Source organism: Buteo buteo, chromosome 3 (genome assembly GCF_964188355.1).
Source record: "Buteo buteo chromosome 3, bButBut1.hap1.1, whole genome shotgun sequence".
NCBI classification, from domain to species: domain Eukaryota; kingdom Metazoa; phylum Chordata; class Aves; order Accipitriformes; family Accipitridae; genus Buteo; species Buteo buteo.
In genome coordinates this window covers 18,611,877-18,635,594 of record NC_134173.1, presented here as the reverse complement: position 1 = coordinate 18,635,594, position 23,718 = coordinate 18,611,877, and the positions used below count along the sequence as shown (strand labels likewise).

The 23,718-nt window shown below is 39.2% G+C and overlaps 2 protein-coding genes across 5 annotated transcripts; one reads left to right on the top strand and one right to left on the bottom strand.

Moving 5' to 3' along the window:
- Positions 1-630: 630 nt before the first annotated feature.
- On the bottom strand, positions 631-17,695 carry CEP76 (centrosomal protein 76). Of its 4 annotated transcripts, none has more exons than XM_075022933.1 (12): positions 17,237-17,695; positions 15,185-15,340; positions 14,763-14,844; positions 14,176-14,400; positions 12,899-13,084; positions 9,914-10,011; positions 9,106-9,234; positions 6,208-6,399; positions 4,115-4,281; positions 2,855-3,188; positions 1,441-1,658; positions 631-981 (listed from the first exon to the last, which is right to left on the bottom strand). In XM_075022933.1, the coding sequence occupies exons 1-12, from the start codon at positions 17,297-17,299 to the stop codon at positions 843-845; spliced, it is 1,989 nt and encodes a 662-aa protein (XP_074879034.1). In that variant the 5' UTR covers positions 17,300-17,695; the 3' UTR covers positions 631-842. The 4 variants fall into 4 exon arrangements, with proteins under 4 accessions (XP_074879034.1, XP_074879032.1, XP_074879035.1 ...); XM_075022931.1 differs by lacking the exon at positions 17,237-17,695 and adding an exon at positions 16,459-16,584; XM_075022934.1 differs by lacking the exons at positions 631-981; positions 17,237-17,695 and adding an exon at positions 16,459-16,584 and having other exon boundaries at positions 1,466-1,687.
- PSMG2 (proteasome assembly chaperone 2) lies at positions 16,606-23,718 on the top strand. The gene is made up of 7 exons (XM_075022938.1): positions 16,606-16,765; positions 18,077-18,248; positions 19,053-19,111; positions 19,967-20,085; positions 21,425-21,598; positions 22,812-22,932; positions 23,363-23,718. The coding sequence occupies exons 1-7, from the start codon at positions 16,694-16,696 to the stop codon at positions 23,453-23,455; spliced, it is 810 nt and encodes a 269-aa protein (XP_074879039.1). The 5' UTR covers positions 16,606-16,693; the 3' UTR covers positions 23,456-23,718.

The window sequence follows — 23,718 nt, the reverse complement described above, 5'->3', positions numbered from 1 at the left end:
GCCATTTCTCAAAGCATGACAACTAAAAGACACTTAGCAAAATAATCATCCACACGTTTAAGACAAAAAAACCCACAGATAGATAAGTGAGTATGGATCTGAGCGTCAGAATTAAGACAAAATCATGAATGGTTGTTAAGCGAAATGGCCTAGCTACAACTTCTACCTCAGAAACTTCCTAAGCTGATGTCAGGAAAAAGGCATCAGGTTAAACCACTTTATCTAACCCAGAACAGCTATTTACATGTTCAGGTATCCAAGTCTTAGTTTTAAATATATATATATTAAAAAAAAAATCCATAAATTATTAAATTCATAGATTAACAAGATTACCTATACCTGACTGAACTGTTCTTAGAAGCTGAACGTAGAAGCTATTGCTTGGTCCAAGAGAGGCAGAAATAAGTTTTCTTGTTGGAAAGGACAGATGCTTGAACTTCAGTATTTCTGGATCTCAGCTACTCACAAAGTACACCTGGGACACTACACGCAGAGGAGCGGTAAAAGAGTCTCTTACCCTGGAGAGGTAAAACAGACTTTTTTTCTAAATGAATTCTCACACCACTTCAGAACTGCAGAAAAGAAGCTAGTTTTTATGCACACATTTTAGTAACTTGACCCACATTCCTGTAAGTATTAAAAGTAACCTTTATTAAAAATAAGACTAAATTCTCTTTATAAATACAATCATTACTGTGTACACAATCCTCTTCAATACACACACTGTGGTATTCAAAATCAGTGGCATTTATATAAAATACAATATTAGTTTTTAATTGCATAATTTTATACCAACATACATTATTTTTCAGATCTAAGGGTCTGAACGATTTTGAGTTTTTTCAAAGGACAGAGCGGTATTTACAAGCAAACATGATCCAAACAGCACATGCAGATTCAGGGTATGCAAACACTCGTACACGAACTGCAAGGCGCACTTGGTCTCCCCTACAACAGATTATTTCTTCACAAAAAGGAGACCTATATGACAAAAAGAAAAACAAGAATAACACATATTAGTAAGCTAATTTTAAAATTTTCAATTACATACGTGCAATTTTTTTAAGTGTGACTAATGCTTACATAACAATGACTGCCATGAGTCTGTCATTACAAATAATAATATTGCTCTCTAGTGCAGGGGCTGTTGCCTTGGAGGAAAACAAGGCCACTACTGATCATTTTTAACAAGTGCAGATAAATTAACTCCTCGTTCTTTAATTTAACCCATGAGCAGTCTATCGTCACTGAACTCACCAATGTAACATAAAAGCTCTGCACCCCATGACCACTTATGTATACCGCACAACTCTTCTTCCACTTCTAATTTAAGGAAATTCATCTTTTTAAATGTCATTATCAAAAATAACCGAGCTGCAATTCATAATTAAGTATTCCTATTTGGTTTTAACATATATATATTTTTACATTTAGACCTACCGAAGACATGTGGCAAATGCTCTCCTGGCATTTCTGTATACAAAATGGATAGGAAACCCTTTAAAAGTGTGGCCATCAGGTACCGCTCTTCTTACAGCATCTTGAAACTCTTCATTTCCTGCAGATATACTTGTTGTACGTTCAAGCTCATAGGCTGCTAATGCTGGTGACAACAGATAGGATAGATGGTCATCCCAAACAGTGGAAAGGCCAAGATCCTGTGAGGCAAGTCACAGAATGATGACAACTGCGCAGAATGAACATTAGGATATGACTAAGCTTGCATACTGTATAAATTCAAATAAACCCATGACAAATCTTTAATTTGTAGTTAATGGAAGTGAACCCATGAAGCAACAAGATTTGTATATTGACTCACACACCAACTGGAAGAATCAACCACCACCAACAAAACACCAAACATTTAGCAAGAAATTAAGTTAGATTACTAGACTAAAACAAGATGGACAGTGTTAAAACTAGATGTTTTAGCTACAGTATCTCTGCATGAAACGTAAGAAGACAGTGCATAAATACACAGCAAAAATACAGGAAAGATCAACTAAGATTCATTTTTCTAATGTCTCTCATGGAAACCCACTTCTGAAAAAAACAATGCGCAACAGCTCCCCAAAACACGTACACATGTACATGCACCTTCCTCCTATCATCCCACAAACGCAAAGAAGCAGAAAAGTCTACTGTGTATGTATTCAACATTGCATGAGACTAATACGCCGAGAATTACTTGCCACCCCAAAGGTTGAGCATTGTGTGGGGAGATAAAAACAAAAACAACCAAAAAACCCCATTAAAAACAGACAAAAGCTAACGGGGATTTAAAATATCATCTCCTTCATATCCAGCATAGGAAGAATCATTTCTGGCACAACACGTCTTGTAAAAATCCTGATAAAGGATGAAACTAACTTCTAGAAACACCTTCTGATTTTGTAAAGCAGTCAGAGTAAGATCATGAAAGCTGAAAGCCTGCTTTTATCTAAGGACCAAAAACATTTGTAAAGGATAGGCAAAGCCCGCTAACAACCAGATCTGATCTTCCTAGCTCTTTTACAGACCACTCATAGGTAGCCTGCAGGTGCCAGTAAGCTGATGATCACAGACCTAGAACGAGAGGCAAAGGCAGGGTGGGGGGAAGGAGCCCACACACGAGGCTATGAATCATCACTGCAAATAGTAAGTATGATGTCTGAACTAGCTCAGTACAGCCTTTACAAATAATTTCTCAGTTATTTCACTTTTCATATACTGCATTTCTGCAAAAGCTGATGGAAAACACGTTGCAAAGATACAAGTATGTGAACTAACAAATGGCTATCCAAAACAAGTATGCAGTAAAAACATGCACCTTTATTACCACAACAGATCAATGACAATCTTTAAATAGTATTACCTTTCTGTGTTCAGAGACCAATATTCTCAGCTGCAGTTCTATCTCATTGCTTGTTACCGCAGCATCTATTGTGGAAGCACACAGAGGAGGAAAAGGGGGAACTGAAGATGTTGTTCCAGGGGAACATACAGATTTTATTGCTTCTCCGCTCATTGGTTTCCATTTAGATTCATCATGCAGGTCAAACACACAGACCTCCACAGCATCAGAGGGCTGACAATTTCCAAAGAACTTCTGGTGGTTGAAGATACAACCTATTGTGCGGTAAGGATACAGTGGCTTGGGTTGTTCAACTAGTGGAGGGTCATCAGGGTTGATAGGTCTGTGGATGTACCTAATCAAAAACATTCAATTTCTTATTAATACACCTTATTTCAAGGGAAGGTAAAAATATTTAGATGGGACAGATATAAGCCATTCCTCCTTTTAAAAATATATGCCAAGTTTGTTAACATTTCCCCCCCGACCCAAAATGGCATTAATGTATTTACAGAAAAGTAATTAAACACATTTTGGAGGCATAACATACAGTGAAATAATGCATCACTTTTTTTTCTTTAAATCTAGAAAAATAAGCTGATTAATCAAGCCCATACTCAACAGCAATTAAAATTTGCAACTATACCAAGATACCCATACAGTTTCCCTGCCATTCATCACATTTGGAGAAATACATCTTCAAATGCTAACCATAGGATACACAAACAGTGGCAAAACAGAATTGTTTATTTTCAACACTGGATATAACAGATTCTAGAAGCTTTGGAATACAGAACAACTATGTGTGCCCTTCCAAAATGACTCGAGAGAGAATCTCAGAGAACTTGCAGAGATTCCTGCAGGGGAAAGAAGTAATGTAACACTGATTTCACAGGTGAAATAAGGAAAAAAATATGGGTTCCTAAACAATCATGTCAGATCTCATCTCCTCTACAAATGATAGCAGCGATAGCATCAATGGCAACGAGCTGCCATGACTCAAAACAGTTACCAGCTGCCATAAGACAAAAAAGTTACTATATAGTATTAGAGCCACTGAAAACTGTATTACAAACTGTTGAAATATTTCACCTCACACTGAACCAGTTATTTTCCAAACAAAAGCAGTACACAGAAAAAAAGATTCAAAGGCAAAAGTCACTTGGATTACACGACAGTTACATGATAGGGTGTGAAGATAAAAAGCAAAAAAACCAACAAAAATATCCCACGCAAACCCCAATATACATTGTTCAGTTTTCTTATATTCCTTTTACTCACCTATGTCCTGTTAAGCTCTCCCAAAAAGTAATTGTTCCATCAGTTCCACAAGTCATTACCCAAGTGTGGGGGACTCCTTTTGCTTTTGTTCCAACGCACACAAAGGCTTCCAATCCAAATCCAAGAAGAAGACTGCACAGAAGGTTAGCATGATCTTCACAGTCACCCTAGACAGTAAATATTAGTAAGTTGTTTTGAGTATCAGGCATGGATAAGATCTTTAAGAAAGAAAACAGTGATATTTCTCTAACCATTATTTAACATGTCATATTTCCCTTCTCTTTACCTAAAGCACGTATCAGAAGTCAGGATTTTAAGATTTAAACTTGACAAGTTTTAGTTTTCTGTGATAGAATAAATCCATTAAAAATACTGCTATGTTCTCATGATAGACTATTTATATTTTTTATTCAAATAGAGTGTATGATTAATACTGGAAAACATTTCTTATGATTATAAAGATACCTTCAAGCAATCCAAAACCAGAATCTATTGACCCGTGAAGACAAAACCAATATTCTAATTAAACATAAAAACATATATAAGGCAAATACCTAACGTAATACTAGAAATTACACAGTATTTTCACAGTTAGGAAATTTAGTTACTTAATAAAATGTAATTCTACTGTTATTTCACTGCCTTGAATGTGTCGTCATGCTTGGATGTGTTGTCACAGTTCAGAAATTAAACAAAGATAAAACAACCTCCCCCACAGATCTAACTATAAACCAGCTGAGAGTCATGTGTACTGCTTTTCCCTTCAGACAGAAAAACATTTCTTTCATAAATACATCACTACCATTGACAATTCACAGAAAACAATTTCCAAATGTGATGTCTAATATTCTTTGTCTCAAGTTCTTTACAAATGTTAGCTGTAAAGAAGGAACAAAAATTCCTCATACAATGAAGCCTTCATAATACAAAGCACAGCATTCAGAAGAGTAAGACTCTTTAGTCAAGTACTATTCAGAATGTTGAAAATGTAAAATTCAGTGTTCTTTGATCTATCTATTTGTTACACAGATAACACAATCTTCCCCTACCAGAATGTACAAGGGAAATATGCAGAAAAGTACATTTAAACAAGTTTTTAGTGAACCTATGTTCATTTAATAACATCATACCACTTTCTACAAGAAAAGTAATACTGGTCCAGCTGGCGTCTCAGGGGCTAAATTCAGCTATTTTCTATACAGCTTTCCACTTCCGCCTTGGAGGAAACCCTTTCTGTGTGCCTCCAAACAACGGTCCTCAAACTCAAAGTTGCTATCATCATCTCCATCTGAAAGCCAGTGGGTAGCCAGTGGTGCCTTTATATGGTACCTATGCATGATGTGATATTCAGAGACAACAGCTAATGCCTGTTCTGTGTGGCCTTTGAAAGAGGTCTAAAATTTGGGATACAGCTCCTGCTGCCAAGAACACATCTTTTTAATACAAACACATCAGTGATGATTATTTTTGGATGCAGAAGTACCTCTGTAGCAATGAAAAGCACCGACCACTCCAAAGAAGTATTAAAAGGGATCACTATTACTTTTATTGGTACAACAGAAGAGCTATAATCCAGAACGAGTTACAATTTGTTTTATTTATTACAGTTTTATGATACAACTTTCAGATCACCAAGAACTAGGCTGAAACTTTTAGTGGAAATCCCTGTCTTGCACAAACGGAATGTAAAGACTGTCAGTATATTTTAGCCCATCTAAGAAACCCAGTTTTTCAAAAGAGACTTTTTCAACTGTTCCTGGATTAGTCCAGAATTTAAACTAGTGTCCTGCACACTAGCGGGGATTCATTGAATAATTATATGGGATCTTAGAAAAGCAAATGAAGAAAAGCAAGCTCACTGTGAAACAGATGTATTGACAAAGGGACCCCAACAATAGCAGTAAAGAAAGTCTGCTCCAAAGCCTTCTTGTCTGCTATTTAACACGTTTCTCTTTAAAAAGATCTTAAATTATTGTAACAGAATTCTCCAAATATGATTTAATCCATGTATTTGCAGCCTCTTTTAAATTACTGACTTCAGTTAGAATACAATACCAACTCTGTTGTGTCACACAATGACTATTTTCACATACCTGGTTTCTACATAAAAAAGCAAGAAGGGTGCACCACTGTTCTTGTTTGCCACCACCTCCTCCAATGACAGGAGCTCTTTCATAACCCAGGACACTGACAAATCGTGCTGCTTGTCTAGGTGTGTCTAGTAACCGGCCTGCTCGAAGTGGTCTGATATATGAACATACCGGACGGTTTACTCCATTTTCATCCTGAACATATAAAACATGGTTATTTGCCAGGCATGTAAATATCACAAAAAATTCATCATAACTTAGACTGTCTTCTTTGCAATGGGATTTATTCTCCCTGAAATAAACATCACTCAAAAACATTAAGACACAAAAATACTTCTAGAATTAAGACACAAGACCATTAAGGCAACTCATTCAAAGACATTACAGCTAGACTCTTCTGCTGGCTCAGTCACTCGTAGGAGATTCTGGACTAAAGATTTGAACACCTGGAACAGCACATGCTGCAATTAATTTTCTTAAATGGGCAAGGAACTGTTCATGCTCCATCCACTATCAATTTCTACATTATCACCAAGCAAAAAAACAAACCAGAACAAATACACACACAACCCAAACCCCAAAAGAAACCCCCAAAACAACCCCCCAAAACATTAAACACTCAGCAGATTTTAGAGTTTAAAAGGTGTCTATTGGCTTCTGAATTTGAATACTCTACCTCTTGTTGTAACACCAAAAAGCAGTTAAAATTTACTCACAACGAAGTAACTAGATCTCTATAAATTAAGAGAGTAATAACATGAAGAATTTTCATGGAAAAATGAAAAAAATAAGATGACTAGGAAAAGGTCCATTTTATTACATGCTGCAAGGAAATACTATGATTACCAACTATTAAAACTATTTCAAGAAGTACAGAACTCTTCTTTTCCTCACTGGGCTAAATTGGTACTTTTACGTTCATATATTTTAAAAAGGGATCAAAGCCTTTTAAATCTCTGCAGCTTCAGGAAATTATGGTCTCGTATTTTTACTATATCACATATTGCCCTCATTAAGGTTTTGCCATGCTTTTCCAGCAAGTTGGTATAAGAAAAGCAGCATTTATTTGAAGCTGACTGGAATCCTGTTGAAAATTATTTCACAGCTTGAAAGCAATCAAAAAAGTCACAGGCAGGATTCATTATTTAATATAGTTTTATATACGTAATGCATGCTTCTGCATTACACATATAAAACTGGATGATAACTAAATTATCAAACAATTCCGATAATCTTATTTCTCTTCCCAGAAATGAGAAAGGCCATTAAGAGCAGTTTTACTAACATTTGCTACGGCCAGCGGGAGACTCAAGATATACTCTCTATAGGTACTGAACTAGCTGGGGGCCTAGTTCCTATAGCATTCTGAGGGCTGACAGTTTCTATACTGGTCTGTAACAAAGAACTTAGTCCTCTGATCCTATCCACAAACGCTTCCCCCTCCAACCTTCTTCCCAACCCTGCTGTAGCTTTCTGGGTGCAGAAAGTAGAACACCATTAACTCATACGTTACTTTATTCTCAAACTAGGACAAGTCCCATTTTTACCTCATGTCCCCAGCCAAACTCCCAGTTCCGTAATTCCCTATTTAATTATGTGTTTCTCTACATACCCTGCCCTGAAACCCCATACAAGCCTTTGTATGGGGTCTGGTTGGAATGGAGTTAATTTTCTTCACAGCAGTCCCTACAGTGCCATGTTTTATATTTGTGACCAAAACAATGTTGATAACACACCAGTGTTTTAGCTGTTCCTGAGCAGTGCTTGCACAGTGTCAAGGCCTTCTCTGTTTCTCATTTGGCCCCTACACGGAGTAGTTTCAGGGTGGGCAAAAGGCTGGGAGGGGACACCGCCAGGATAGCTGACCTGAACAGACCAAAGGGATGTTCTGTGCCATACGGTGTCACATTCAGCAATAAAACTGGTGGAGAACTGACTTCTTCTAAACATGCCCCTGCTTGGAGACTAGCTGGGCATCAGCCTGCTGGTGGGAGGTAGTGAGTGATTGTCTTTGCACCACTTCCCCCCCCCCCCTCCTTTCTTTCTTTCCTTCACTTATTAAGCCATCTTTATCTCAACCCATGAGTTTTATCTCGCTTTTGCCCCTTCTGTTCCCTCCCCTACCCTGCTGGGGTGGAGTGAGTGAGTGATTGGGTAGGGGCTCAGCGTGCTGGCTGGGATTTGTAAGTTCACATCACTACTGAACACTCACGGTACAGCCAGAATGGAAGTTGTGACTTCACTGAACAGCAAGAGTAGGCACAGATCACTTCAGGACATTACTTTGAGATAATAAGCTACTGCGCATTATCTGTGCTAGGAAAATTGCCACTATGCAGGCTAAATTCATAGCACGAAAAATGCAAGGATCATACCACTCCTTTTACTGAGGGACAGCCTCCAAGGAGCAACTGACAGTAGCTTATTAGCCTACAATAATTATGTCCATAGCTACTGTGTGACATAAACAAGACAGATTGTTTTACAGACCATACAGAGCTTGAATATTGTATGGATCTGTTCCAATAGATCTACTAAGTCTGCTTTTGTAACTGTTTATCTGGTATAAAATTTGTTTGAAACAGTTTGCACAGTTCACGTAAGTCTTTGCCATTTGTGAGTATACACAGAAAAGACTAAACAGGCTTTACCACCTCCTACATCAGAGGTGGTTGGAGCAACCCTTCTGTCTGCATCATGCTATTAAGCTTCAATACACAAATAGAAGTTTAATCCTTACAAATTTCATTTTTTGCATGATACACCACAGGTAGCCCTGACCTGAATGTAACCACATCATAAATCCCTACAGATTCTATATACACATAAACTTCAAAATATATCAAAAAATAAAAAAGATAACTTAAAGAAAGGATTGATCTATTCGTAAAATTTACAAACCTGTGCAAAAATCTTTACCAGCCTTACATTGTGTGTAGGCCTAATCTGTAGGTATTCTCTCCACCATTGCTTAGCATACACAAGAAATAACCGTTCTTTTTCTGCTGTTTTCTGACGTTCCAAAGCAAACTGCAGGTAAGAAAAACATAACTAATCACATACATGTTAATTCTAAACAGGAAAAAAAGCCCATAATCAGTAAGTACATTAACACCAAATCCTGGCATATGTAAAATAAAGCTTGATATTTAAAGTGTGCTGCACAAATGCTGAAGAACAGTATTTTTAAATGAAAATCCAGTGAACAAAAACCTCAAGTTACATTTCTTGTTTGTAGGCTCATACACCAAGCTTGACTGAAGTAGTGTTCATCTGAAGTGATGCATTACTGTATAGAAGGATTGCTCAGCTTTTGATGTGCAGAAGAATATCTGTGTGCACCTTCAGGCCAACATTTACTGACTTTCCAGGCAGAACAGCTGACTTGAAATTATTGTTTCAAATGGGAAAGAGAGCAAGAAAACATACACTACCTGAAGAAAATTAGGCATATTGCATCTTTCTTATTTTTCTCCTTAAAGTTTTGATACAAGTAATTAGAAAAACTACTAAAGTAATATTTCAAATAATGTTCAGTATAAACAAAGTCGTTCAAAAAACCATAATTATATTTCAATTTAATAGAAAAAAAAAGAAGTATCAAACATTCAAAAACCCACAGCTCTCAACCTCTACAAGTAATTCTATACTGCACTCCCGCCCTTCCCCCCAATAAAAAAGTAAGTCAGCTCTCCCAGAAATTACTTACTTGAGTATTAGTTATCTCCGGAGACAGTGTTTTATTAAGCTGTGGATACATTTCCAGTCTCATGTTTAAAACACCAACAGAAACCTTTGATTCTGTACCTTTGAACCAAAATAAATTTTGATCAGTTCTCTCAAATTCAGTTTACTTAGGACATTTCAGCCAGACAGGAGCAAATAGTTAAAATAAATATGTTGGCTATCTAATCACAAAAAATAACTAAACTTCTTTAAATATAGGCAAAATAAGCATCTTTATTTACATTTCAAACTCAAACGAGGCTCCAAGAAACCATAATCTGGCCAAAAAAGCAGACCTCTAGATCTGAGATAGTGATCTAAGGCCCTCTTTGCAGCCAGTACCAGGATGTATGAGATGAATGGCATTCTAGAAACATCTAGAATAGGCACCTAAAATAGAGTAGGAGATTCACACACTGTAGAAGTGCCTATTCCACTGATCATGCAGGTAGCTCAAATTTAAGTAGTCGGAAATAAGTGAAGTTTATCTTCCCCAAGATACAGTTTATTATGAAGGACCCAGATTTTTGATAGATTAATCAACTTCAAAAAAAACCCCCAAGCAACAAACAAACGAACCACAAAACCCCACAAATGTAATGTTGTTGCATAATGCTGAAAAATTTAGAATTACATAAAGAACAAGAAGCATTACAAAACAACAGAGAGATAGGATTATAAATTATACAAGTAACAGAAGCCACACCTAGTAGTTTGTCTATTTATCTGAGATGGCAGCATGCTTTGATGTTCTTGATGCATTTTTTTACAATGACAAGACTTTTGAAGAGGAGAAAAAGCACCGGATTTACTGGATTGATACTTTATTACTTGGAAAAAAGATAATTATAATTAGATTTAACTTCTCCCATCACCCATTTGAGTATTAAACTCAACTTATTTGTTACACATTTCCAAGTCACTATACATAAAAAGCTCTTCATTTGAGAGACTATCCAAACCCATATTGGTTACTAAAGATTTGCCAATGCCAGCATTTTCAGAAGGAAATGCAGCTAACAAACACATTAGCAAATAAGCTTGCTAGATTTGTATTTGCTGGATAAAACACTGCACCAAATCACACCCCCTCACCCCACCCTAAAAAGCAGCCAAAAGTGATGACAATCAGGAATAACTTACATAGTATATCCAACCTCCAATATATTTTGAAGGTATAATTTAACTCTTTTGAAACTATCAAGAACTGCTCACCTACCTAACAGGTAGAGAAACTGCAATAAAGAATACTCAAATGACTCAGCAGCCACTAGTTGACCAAACTCTGGGATAGCTAGTGTAGCAAGTCATGACAGGTTGAGTCCTAGTCTTTATCCACTAAATCGTAATATCCTAAAAGCTTAGGTTGGAACTCCTAAAAAGCGGAGTGGGGACAAGTGATAAAAATACACATATATACTACCTGCTAAGCAACTAAACAAAGCTCTTCAGCCCTTCTGTCAGAAAACATGCTTCCAGATACTGGAACAAAAGGCAGCACAGCAGAGATCACTTTCTCTAGCAGTTGCTAGTTTGCTATGAAAGGGACACAAACTCTCTTCGGTGCACTGCTCTGATATATTCCTGGAGATAATAGAATCAGAATGGTTTGTGCTGGAAGGGACCTTAAAGATCACCTAGTTCCAACCCCCCTGCCATAGGCAGGAACACCTTCCACTAGACCAGGGATGGGGCATCCACAGCCTCTCTGGGCAACCTGTCCCAGCGCCTTACCACCCGCACAATTAAGAACTTCTTCCTTACATCTAATCTAAATCTACCTTCTTTCAGGTTAATGCCATTACCCATCATCCCATCACTACATGCCCTTGTAAAAAGTCCCTCTCCATCTTTCCTGTAGGCCCCCTTTAGGTACTGGAAGGCTGCTACAAGGTCTCCCCAGAGCCTTTTCTTCTCCAGACTGAACATCCCCAACTCTCTCAGCCTGTCCTCACAGGAGGTTCCAGCCCCGTGATCATTTCTGTGGCCCTCCTCTGGACTCCCTTGAGCAGGTCCATGTCCTTCTTATGTTGGGGGCCCCAGAGCTGAACACAATACTGCAGGTGGGGTCTCACCAGAGCAGAGCAGAGGGGCAAAATCACCTCCCTCGACCTGCTGGCCACGCTTCTTTTGATGTGGCCCAGGATACAGTTGGCTTTCTGGGCTGTGAGCACACATTGCTGGCTCAGATTCAGGTTTTCATCCACTAATACCCCCAAGTCCTTCTCCACAGGGCTGCTCTCAACCCACTCATAACACCCAGCCTGCATTTGTGCTTGGGATTGCTCTGACCCAGCTGCAGGACCTTGCACTTGGCCTTGTTGAACTTCAGGAATTTTGCACAGGCCCACCTCTCAAGTCTGTCAAAGTCCCTCCGGATGGCATCCCTTCCCCTCTGGCATGTCGACCGCACTACATAGCTTGGCATTGTCAGCAAACTTGCTGAGGCTGCACTCAATCCTGCTGTCCGTGTCACCAACGAAGATGTTAAACAGCACTGGTCCCAATACCGACCCCTGAGGACCACCACTCATAGCTGGTCTCCACTCGGACATTGAGCCATTGACCGCAACTCTTTGAGTGTGACCATCCAGCCAATTCCTTATCCACCGAGTGGTCCATCCATCAAATCCATGTCACAACCATGAATTGGTAGATTTTTGGTTGGTTGGTTTGTTTTTGATAACTTAGCCAGATTTTGCAGAAAATCAAATGGGAGTTGATCTGGGAAGTGGGAGTTCCCAGACATGGGGGCCACTACTACGCAGGATCTGGAATACACATTTTTAGTACTTTGGTAACAGAAAAATCTGACCATTAGTCTCCTACACATTTTCTAATGATACCTTAGAGTAATTTGTGAGTCGAACTAAAATTAAACTACACCATAAATACTGCTTTAAGCTTATAAGCAAGCTCAGTACTCAATATCTCAAGTCATCATTACAGCATTATTATTTATCCTTACCCACACCCAGGAGTTCAACAGCAATGTTTGTTATGCCATTCTCTGCAGCCAAGACAGATCGCCACTCCAAGAAATAGGATGCTACTAGCGTTGTCTCACCAAATGTGTCTGTTTTGATCAGAACCATATGCACTGGATCACATATAGATAACATAGTGGTTGCGTCCACCATTTTACTTCCATCACCTGCCATTATTCAACCAAGAGAAGACAGCAAAAAAATATTACCATCCCAAGTCCTCCTCAAAATTAAAAAAAGTATGCATTTACATTAATTGCATGCATAGCATTTTAAGAAACATCTCATGTACAGAGGTGTAAGCAATGATCCCATCTTAAAATCAAACTCAGTCTAGGACAGAGCTACAGAAAGATTACAGTTGATTTACAGTGGATATAAAAAGATTCCTATAGTTGAGTACTCCAATGTAACTGGTTCACAGCACAAAAATTAAAATGGAACTAGCATTTAGGAAAATAAAGAATATTAAAGCACCATTAAGTAAAAGAAATTGAAAATTATTATTTTATTAAGTTGGAATGCATCAGGTCAGCTTACTATACATCAGTATTTAGGAAACAACTCTCTCTGTAGTTAAGCTTGATCCTATGATACAGGGTCTGCTCCATAAGCCTAAGCAGAATTAACAAATTCTGGTTTTCTTTGAATTTGTGGTATATTCACTCCCTTCCCCAAGTCCAACTACAATAGCTCTGGCTTTCTCTCTGTTCCCTGATATTCCATAAGCCACCCTGGATTTCTACAGGATTCAGACAATATCCAGAAGCCTTTTCATAACATACTTAGCTCTTACCATGTTCCTTGGCTACCAAGAGAAGAATGGTAATACAGGTTATGGATTACTGACTCTTCTGCAGGTGTTTGCCAACTGGTAGGCAAACTGAAATTACACTGAAGTTTTTCCTTCCATATGATGACAAATTTACATTTCCCTTATTCACCTGTCAGCACAAAGTTCATGAAAATCACAGCCACCTTAGTATCTCTTACCATCTCTGAGACTATCATCTCACTGTCAATTATGGCTAAAGTCGGTCAACTACAAAAATTATTTTAGAATGGAATAGAAGGAAAAGAGTCCAGAGTAGAGAAAGATCTACAAGTAGTGTAACTTAATACAGTAATCAGTTTCCTTAGGAAAACATGATAAAAATAGGAAGGAAAGCCACTAAATAATATCAAACATACTTCACAATAACTCTGAAGTCAGAAAAAACCCCAATAGCATCAGCTTTAAATCCACAATGTTCCTTACCTAGGCTATCCTTGTGTACTTCAAGTAAAAAACCATCATGAAAATCTGGCTCGCAGGCACAGGGTACAGGTTTAGAACGGAAGCGCTGATTTCGAAAATGTAAACACAGAGTGAAGGTAGAAGAGATTTGGCCAGGCAGAGGCTCCGGTTCCTGAAGATGCTCCAGAAAAGCTTTTCCACCCAAAACCTGAAGGTAAAGATACCTCCGTGTTGGGTCAATGTTAGCTGTAAAGCGTAGCAATAAAAATGAAGAGACTACAAACAGATCTTAGGAAGCATGTCAAATATCAGTTAACTAACAGGAGACTAGAAAAAAAAGAAACTTTTTTGAAACAAATGTTTAGGGGAAAGTGATTTTAAAATTTATGGAAGTTATCTTAATGTAAAATAAATGAATTTTTTTTAAGAAGTCACATTTTATGTGACACTAATTTCTGCTGCTTACATGAATTTACTTCCTGTAGACAAGCAGGAAACACATCCACCTTTATGCCAGTTCATACTGGATTACTCAGAGTTCAAAAATCATAGACTTCAAATTTCTCTCAAAACTATGATCCAAATATTAAAATAAACAAGCAACATACTTCTTTTCAAAACTGGTGGTTCTCTGGCAACAAAATGTGTTGATGGTTTTGGAGCTGAAGTCCTCTCCTTTTCATTCACATCCTGGAATTACAATTAAGACCTTTTAACGCACCAAGGGATGCCACAGTGCTCTTACCACACTCTTCTAAAAATTAAAGAATCCTTCATTTCAACTGAATGCCATTCCTTGGGTATGCTCCCACCTAGTACTTGAGATGTTACGAAACTGAACAAATACTTTCAATGCAGTATTATCATTAAATCAATTTTAGCTTATGCATTAAGCTGTTCTGCTCCTAATATGTCACAAATCACTAAAGCCATCACAAACCTTTAGAAGTAACGAGGTTTTGCTTTGTCAAAACACCAAGTCAGTAAGAGGAATAAGCAAAAACATTTTCACTCTTCAGAAGCTACTTACAGTTACAAATTTAAGTTCCTTCATAACATCATCAATGATTCCTCGTTGTCTTAAGGCTTTTATCAGATCTTCTGTGGATAACTGCTGATGCTCAGGTGCTAATTCTTCACGTATAGTCTCAGCAAGAACTTCTCTTATCCTGCCATGGACATCCATCTAAAAGAAAATTCATTACAGGCTACAAATACAAGCTCTTTATATTGTAGCAGCTATGACTAATCAATCACTCTATAAGACTAAAGGTATTCTCCTAGGAACACATAAATAACTATACCAAAATATTAATCCTTTCAGAACTAATCAAATGAGTCACTATCTCACCAAAGCAGCTCTACCAGTTAAAAAAAACCACAAGCATACCAAACACGAGCATTTTCACTGCTTTTGGCAGCATCCCCTGCTTTGAACCTCCCTCCTTACAAAAGGGTCTTCAAATCCATCAGTTATAAAATGCTCACTGTTTTAATTCATTGTCTCCCTCAAAATTCAAACTTATGATAAAAGTTTCTTATTTTTTAAGGGGAAAAGTACACCTTTATATACTTGTAGATAAGTCACTAAGTAGTAAATCTCCATTGCAAGCTTCCCCTACGCGCAAAGGGAAGTCAGAATTTCTGTCCTTCCCCTCAGCTGTGAAACTGCGTGGATGTGTAAAGCAGTTGATCAGCCGGGAAGGCTGTTAAGACCACGCAGCCGCGGGGACCCGAAATACCTGGCGATACACGAGTTAAAGCATTCCATCTATCTCCCCCTCAGTTCAAGGCACAGCCCAGGGAACCCGGCTCAGAGAGCCCCAGCCTCGGGGCGCTGCCGCTGCCGCTCAGCCCGCCATGTCCTCTCCCCGTCTCCTCAGAGAGGGACACCGAGTGACAGAGCAGCAACGGGGGGAGGCAGGACGGTAGGGCCCTCAGCTTCCTCCCTCCCTCCGCAGCCCAGGAACGAGGGGAGGGGGGCGAGAAGCGGAGCGGTCGGTGGACGGCGGGGAACAGGCCGCGGGCCGAGGCAGCCATTAGAGGAGGGCGCGGACCGCTGCAAACGCCCGTAAGGCAAAACGGCGCCTGGAAACCATCTGAAGCGGCTCTGGTGGGAAAAACAAAGCAGGGCGAGGGAGCGGGAGCGGGCGCGGAGCGAGCGGGCTGCGTGCCCTGCCGCCACCTCAGCGGGCACGGCTGTCACCAAGGGCCGGGGTCCGCAGCGCCGACGCGGCAAAGAGCAAAGCCCCCTCCCCTCCGTCCCCGGCAGGAGAAGTCGCTCCACCGCGGAGACGCCCCCACCTTGACCAGCTGCTGGTGAATGATCTGCTTCAGCTCGGAGGCTTTCTCCGGCGGCAGCGACATGGCGGCAGCGCAGGAGAAAGAACGGCGACGCTTCCCGCCGCCGGAGGACCGGGGGCGCGCCGCGCGGGAGGCCCCGCCCCAACCGCCGTTCAGGACGGCGCGAGGCGGGCGCTAACGGCCGTTCCCGCCCCGCTGAGGAGAGCGGCGCAGCGCCCGTTCTTTCGCGGCCGGCATGTTTGTTCCTTGCGACCGTGGCGGCGGCGGCTCCGCCGGCTCCGACTTTAAAGGCTTCACTCTGCTCATGGTAAGTCGCGCTCCTCCTTACCCCCCCCCTCGGTGGGCTTCAGAGGGCGCTGCCCCAACGGGGGCACTCCGGAGCTGCCGCTTCTCGGGGCCCCGGCGCGGAGGGCTTCTCCCTGTTCTGTGGGGCGCGGGCAGGGGCTTGTCTGCCCGGCTCGCCCGCGCCTGTGGGGCAGGAAGGCCGGGGCGCGTTGGTCGTTCTCTGTCGTCCGTCCGGGGGCCGGCCCTGGGTGCTCGGCCGTCGGAAGGCGGAGAGGCGCCGGGCGGGCGGTTGCAGCGCCCGTGCGTACATCTGTCGGATGTTTTGCCGAGTAAAAGAGGATTTGCGGGCGTCCTTCCCAGAGCCGTTTCCTGCAAAGCTTGGTGCGGTCTCTTCCGTTTCCGTCAACGTCTCCCTCCTCACCCCCCCCGTGTTTTTTGCTCCTGTCAAGCTAGCGGGTCCCTTTAGTGTATTACTTAAAGGTAGCCTTATCACCTTGCACTGAGGGCTGCGCGGCCCGCGATGACTCTGCAGGCTGCACGGGAAGTCGTTCCCCATCAGCTGACTAGCCAGAGGAAATAGACCTCGGCTGGTTTCTGTGTCTGGGAGTAACAGTTGGCTGCTGGATGCCAGCCGGTTGGTCGTGACGCTCCGTCAGGGCCGCTACGTCCTCTTTCACCGCGAGGTCATCAGCGTCAAATTCGGTGTGTTTCTGCAGCTGGTGGCAGCAGCAATTCGTAGACACAGACTTGCTTATAAATTAGAGGGAAGCAAGCGAAAATTTTACTGTTTTCTTCCTGTAGCAGTTTCTGTAGAAGGACACAAGCTCTTGATTTTTGGTGCCATCAGATTAGGCCGGTATCAGCCCCGATTGGTGATAATTGGTGGTAATTCCTATAAAATGAATCCAAGATGACCCTTAGCATTTTTGTCCTTAAAAGATGAAGAACAATCTACTCTTGTAGATGAGCCAAGCTGAGATATACAGGTTTAATATGTAATATTAACTTTACCATTAGGTGTCACTTCAGGCCTGCCAATCTCAGCCTTAGTCATTGGAGTGACACTTATCTACTCTGTATCCAAAAAAAAGAGAGGGAGGAGACAAGTTTCCAAGCCTTTAAGTTTATAGTGAGACAGGATTATTCACAGAAATGGTCAGAATGTTTTTGTGGGACAGGGACCAATGCCTGTATTAGTAATCTGTTAAGAAGTAGAAATTACTTTAGAAATTATGTTTGACCAGAATTTAAGTAATATAAACTTTCACTATTTGAAGAGCATCTCGTATTGTCCATAAAACGCACTGTAATTCAGTTATTTCTGTTACTTCAGCCAGCAGTGTCGGTGGGAAATGTTGGTCAACTGGCAATAGATCTAGTGATTTCCACGCTTGACATGACTAAAGTTGGTTACTTTTACACCGATTGCCTGGTGCCAATGGTTGGAAATAATCCATATGCAACAGCAGAAGAAAATTCAATGGAGCTGAGTATAAATGCTGAAGGTGGGTATTGAACGCTGAATGTATTTGCAAGCTGCATACGGTGTAAGAATGTCACATTTACTTTTTTTGTTGTTGTTACATTTTGCTTATGTGAACAATGTTTAAACTAAGGTCAGTAATAACCACTTCAGTAACTTACAGGTAAGAACGTATTTACGCTTCACGGAGGAAACTGTTACTATTGTTATTTTGGATAATAAGTTTGACATATGGAACCAGTAAGAAATGTTGAATTTCAACCATATTATAGTGCAGCCAAAACTCTCTGTGGTTTTAAGCCATAGCAACATGCAGTGTGCACATACTTACAGTAAACTACTGGAATGCAAGCTGAATTTCTGGTGTGGAAGGATATTTATTCTCTCTTCTTCCTTTCTTTCCACCTATGTTTGCCTTTTTCCTTATGTGGTGTTTCTCCCTGTCCCCACTTCAAATTCTTAGTTTCTTTCCCTACAGTGATCATTGCATTTCTTTTTTTTTCTCTCTTAAAACATGGAAATCTCAGAATAATCTGTCAATCTTTGCAAAGCTGCATAAAGAGATTATCTGAATCATTACAGGAGGCAGATCTTCGTATATTTTTCTTCATTCAATCCTTTGAATTTAGCAAAATTAAGTCCAATTAAGACAATGCACAACACTACGTATTTTTAACGCTGTGGATAGTGTCATGCTTTCCCATATGAATTGATAGTTGAAAGGTTTACTATCCTGAAGTTTGTAAATTGGATAAATCTGGATACTTCTAAACCCAGATCTCTTTCTTGCTTTCTTCTTACAAAACTGATTTATTTCTTCTTGTAGTGTATTCGTTACCTTCAAAGAAACTTGTAGTTCTGCAGATCAGATCACCTTTTATAAAGGTAGGCATGTTCATTGATTGTTCTTACTTCATTATTCAGTTTGAATAGTTCTGCTGTCAAATACTTTAAGTGGCCTAGCAGAAATATTTTTCTGCTTTGTGCTATAACAACTTCTGCAGTTGATACAGTTTTAGCTGAAAAAAACTGACTTCTGCATTCACTGGGGGTTGGGGTTTGTTTTTTTTTTTTCCAAGCCCCATAACAGCCCACCTATATTGGTAGATTTTAGTGTAAATACATCTTTAGTTATTAACAGTCTTGAAAATACAAAATGGTCTGGGTTTTGTCTTTTTTTTTCCCTCTACATTTATTGTTTTTGTGGGTTCTTCTATTGCAATAGCTTAATATTCGGTGTCACTCCAATTTACTTATTTCATAGTGTTCTATATTCATTTAAACTGCATTCATTATGTAAAAAATGAAGAATTTACAATTACTCATTAACTGGACAGTGGCTGTAATTTAAAATAAGCAGAATACCATACCAGAAAAAATTTTGTGCTGCGGTTTTTAGCAGTTCAAAGTGTGAAAAAATACTGTGTGATCCTACCATCCCATCTTACTATAAAGCTTTTTCCATTGGTATTAATGGCACACAAAACAGATGGTACTGTTGTTGTTAACATGGTCTTAATGATAATTTTTATCATTATACTTGTAGTTTTGATTAACTAAACATCCAGAGCAGTCCCATGCTTTTTGAAAATATATCTGAAGCTGAAGTCTAAATGGATATGAAGAAAAATTAACATCACTGCTAAACATTCTATTTAACACCTAGTATTGTTGGCTTTTGGCTTTTTTTTAAGGAAGCAATATATTTTTCACTTTTTTTTCTTCTGTCTTTGCATAAAGAACAAGTACAGGCCATTCTGTCAAACACTGCTTTCTTGGGTGAAAAGTAGCAAATGTGCCAGAATCGTTCTTCTGTCTAGCAGCCATGCATACCAGCGCGATGATGAGCAACTGCTTGGGTATGTTTGTGTCATTAAAAGACCTAATTAATGTTTCTCTTCTTTTTGACAAACTGACATATTTCCCTCTACTGAGTACTTCTGGCAGGGTTCTTTTGCTTGGCTGTGTACATAGATCATAAAATACTTCATATCCTATTAAAACATTATGTTATACAGGATTAGTCTCTGAACTTTGTCAGTGACTACTGTCGAAAGCAATGAGCAAATAGTAAGCTGTAAGTAAATTGCACTTGGCCTGCACTGTCAGGCAACAGAGCCTCAGTTTTAACTTCTTAATTTCTTGTGGCTGCAAGCAATGTCAGGGATTAGCTCCTAACACACAGATCACAGATTAGATTTTTAACAGTTAATTAGAATATTGGTTAGTTTCTTATCTCTTCTTCATTATTCTGCATTTTGAAGGTTTTCTTCAGTATAGTAAGTTGTCATTCTTTTTTTATAGGAAGTTATCAATTCTTATTTGCTGAGAGGCAACTGCAAGGTTCAGACTATATGTACTCTTACTAGATATTACCCCTTTAAAAAACAAGCATTACTGGCTGATTGAGGACATCATAATTGGTGATTTAACACAAACAAAAATCAGTGTTTTTGCAAAAGAGCAATTGTTATCCTCAGACTATAAATGTGTAGGGCCTTATAGGAGGTTTAGGTCCATGTACGTCCCAGATAGAGTTAGCAGTGATATTTGCATACAGTTGCAGAATGGCCAGCTAACACAGAATGAAATGAGAGGGACTGACCGTTATTCGATGTAGTCGGAGTCATAAGTTGTGGTGATTTAACACACAGAGGCACGTGTGCGCACCCCCGCTCCTTGCCTCAGCACCACAGAGTAACTCTCTTATAGCAGATTGACTAAAGAGTGAAGGTAGTGCATTCAGAAAACACTTAGACTTGACTGAAGCCTGCATATATTTGTAGTGGGAGCTTATTAAAAATACCATATCATGGTGAAGTCCAAGTTTACCCTAACAAATCTTAAATTAATCACCTCCTATCTGAAGGAAGAAAAAGCACATTTTATTTGTAAATCATTTTAACAACCATAAGCAGTTCTCCAATTTATGTGCTTATGTATCTGGTACTTGCCAGTCATTTGAGCCTCTAAAAAGAGGGTACCTTAGTTCTATTTGTGGCAGAAAGTTGAGTAGTTTGTACTGTTTTGAGGCCACAGACTACTTTTTAACTGTGATTTGAGGAGGAAGGGAATATCAATGCAATTCTTTATTGCAGGTGTGATGTCCTCAATGCTTGCAGCTTCTTTCTGTCACAAGTAATAACATTGGTAGTGTCTTTTATTGTCAGACTGAATGTATTCTTGATTTGTTTCTAGGACACCACTACGCTACCTACTTACACCTGATCTTGAGAAAGCAATTGGAGGCCTTATGCAGGAGCTAAGCTGGAAAGAAATGGAAAAAATAGCAGCTTACCCTGGAATAAATGATACAGAAAAAGTTCTACATATTCCTGGAGGTGGCATCACAAAACTATTATTTACTGAGAGGTGAGTTGCCTAAAGACAAGCACGGAAATGTATCAGAAGTCTTTTTTTTTAGTACATGTGTAAAATTATCTTTTAAACCACTATGTTGTAGGAAAAGAAAGGTCCCTCTTTTCATAGAGAAGGGTTTTATAGGAATAGAACTTCTTCCAGATCAAGCCCATAATTAAGAGGGGAAAAAAAGAGGGAATTTTGCATCATAAAGTTAAAATATGATAAAAATATAAGTGAGTGGGCTAAAGGAAAATAATAAAGCCTTTACAGTTAAGATCATGATTAATCTCGTATCTGATTTTATGCAAACCGGAATTTGTAAATAGTAAAATTCCTATACTTGTGATACTTTAACTAAAACTGTTTCCTGTGACAAATAGTTCCATCATCAGTTGTTAAAAAAAAAATTCTAGGCACTAAGAAAGAGTTAAGATTTCAGGGCCAGCAAACAATTAGATGTGGGGGTTTTGTTAAAAGGTGTGTGCATCAGAAGTTGTGCTGAAAGCATGTCGGAGTTTCAAATTTTGGATAGTAGTACTCTCTCATTATGGTACAACTGTGTTTGTTAGCTCTGCAAAAGGTGTTTGTAAGTGTCAGGTGGAAAATTCACTTTTATTATTTTAGCTATTGTTTTTGGCACCTGTCCAAACTGTTGCATCCAACAGCAGGAGTTATTAATATCGTGCTTACCTTTGTACTGACTTTGGTATGGAAACAGCATACAAATGCAAAAGAAAAGACCTCCCAGGACTTTAGGAAAAAAAACTTTTAAAAAATAATATTAATATCTAAATGAAAAAATGGGAATATTGTGAGTAAAGTAGTAACATGCAGCCTGCAAAACTGCTGTTTGAAATACACAGAAAGATAAGGAGTGATTGTATCAAAGGATCTGTATAAATGCCCCACCAGCACAAAAATGCAAACTAAGTATGTAAAAGAGGCCCTGAGTAACTCTTTCATGACCGAGGATTCCTGCCTCACAAAGCAAAGAACAAATTCAAGACTAAGAAAAAGAACATGAAGTGTGAAAATGCAAGCAAGGAAGTCTGGAGAGGGAAGAAAAAAAAAAAAATCTACATATATGCATACATTTTTACTTTTTGTTTGGGTTTGGTTTTTTGTAACAAGCCATATGCAGTTTGTTATTGCTCTTAATACATAAATGTAAGTGTTCTGGATTTAGACAAGAAATAGAAATGCCTGCTCATTTTTGTTGCAGCTGTTCAAAAGGAATCCAAATGGCAGTTCTTCTGAAATTCTGCTCAGAAGGGGACAACATCCCTGATGCATTTGCTCTTGTTAACTATCTTAATGAATGGCTCCAGCTAATTAAAAGCGAAGTAAGTGCTGTTTGATCTAGAGTTCTTGCTTTCATATTTCCTATCTGTAATTTCCATTTTTTTTCAGTCCAGCACGTGAAAAATGTTACTCAGCTGAATTTTAGAAAAGTTAAAAATGTATGACTTGGGTTCATTTTGGCCTTTGGTCATCAAGTATATGCCAAATTAAAAATACGTTTTGGTTTAAAATCTCACTGGGAATTTCCCCACCTGAAAAGCCAAACCTAAACCCCAGTCCCTTTGTTTGACAAGTGTGGGGGGGAAATTGTGTCAAGGTTTGATCAAGTTTGATCTTCCAGTACTCTTCCCTAAAGCAACCCACAATGATACTGACAATTGAAATGCTGCCCATTATGTTAAAACATGTGCCAGAGCTAGAATTACATCATTATTATTTAAAACCTAAAGAATTATTCTGTTCTTGTTGCAGAGCAACAATTCCACAGATACTTCTTCACAATGGAAAATACCAAGTTCTTGGCGCTTACTTTTTGGCAACGGTCTTCCACCTGCACTCTTCTGATCAGTTTTGAATTCTTCTGTAAGTCACACGTGCAGTCTTAAACATCCCTTGAGAAGGTGATTACATAGTCATTGCCAAGCAACAGCAGCTTAATTTGTTGTGTACATAAATTCTTTATTTAAGAAAAATTTCTTTCACAGATGTGGGTAGCTAAAGAAATTAAGGTAACTTTCACAAATTGACCAAAGAAATATGTTTTGTACAGTTGTTTAGTGAATAACTTTGGTTGAAATTTTTTCTAATAAAATATTTTTTAAAAAACC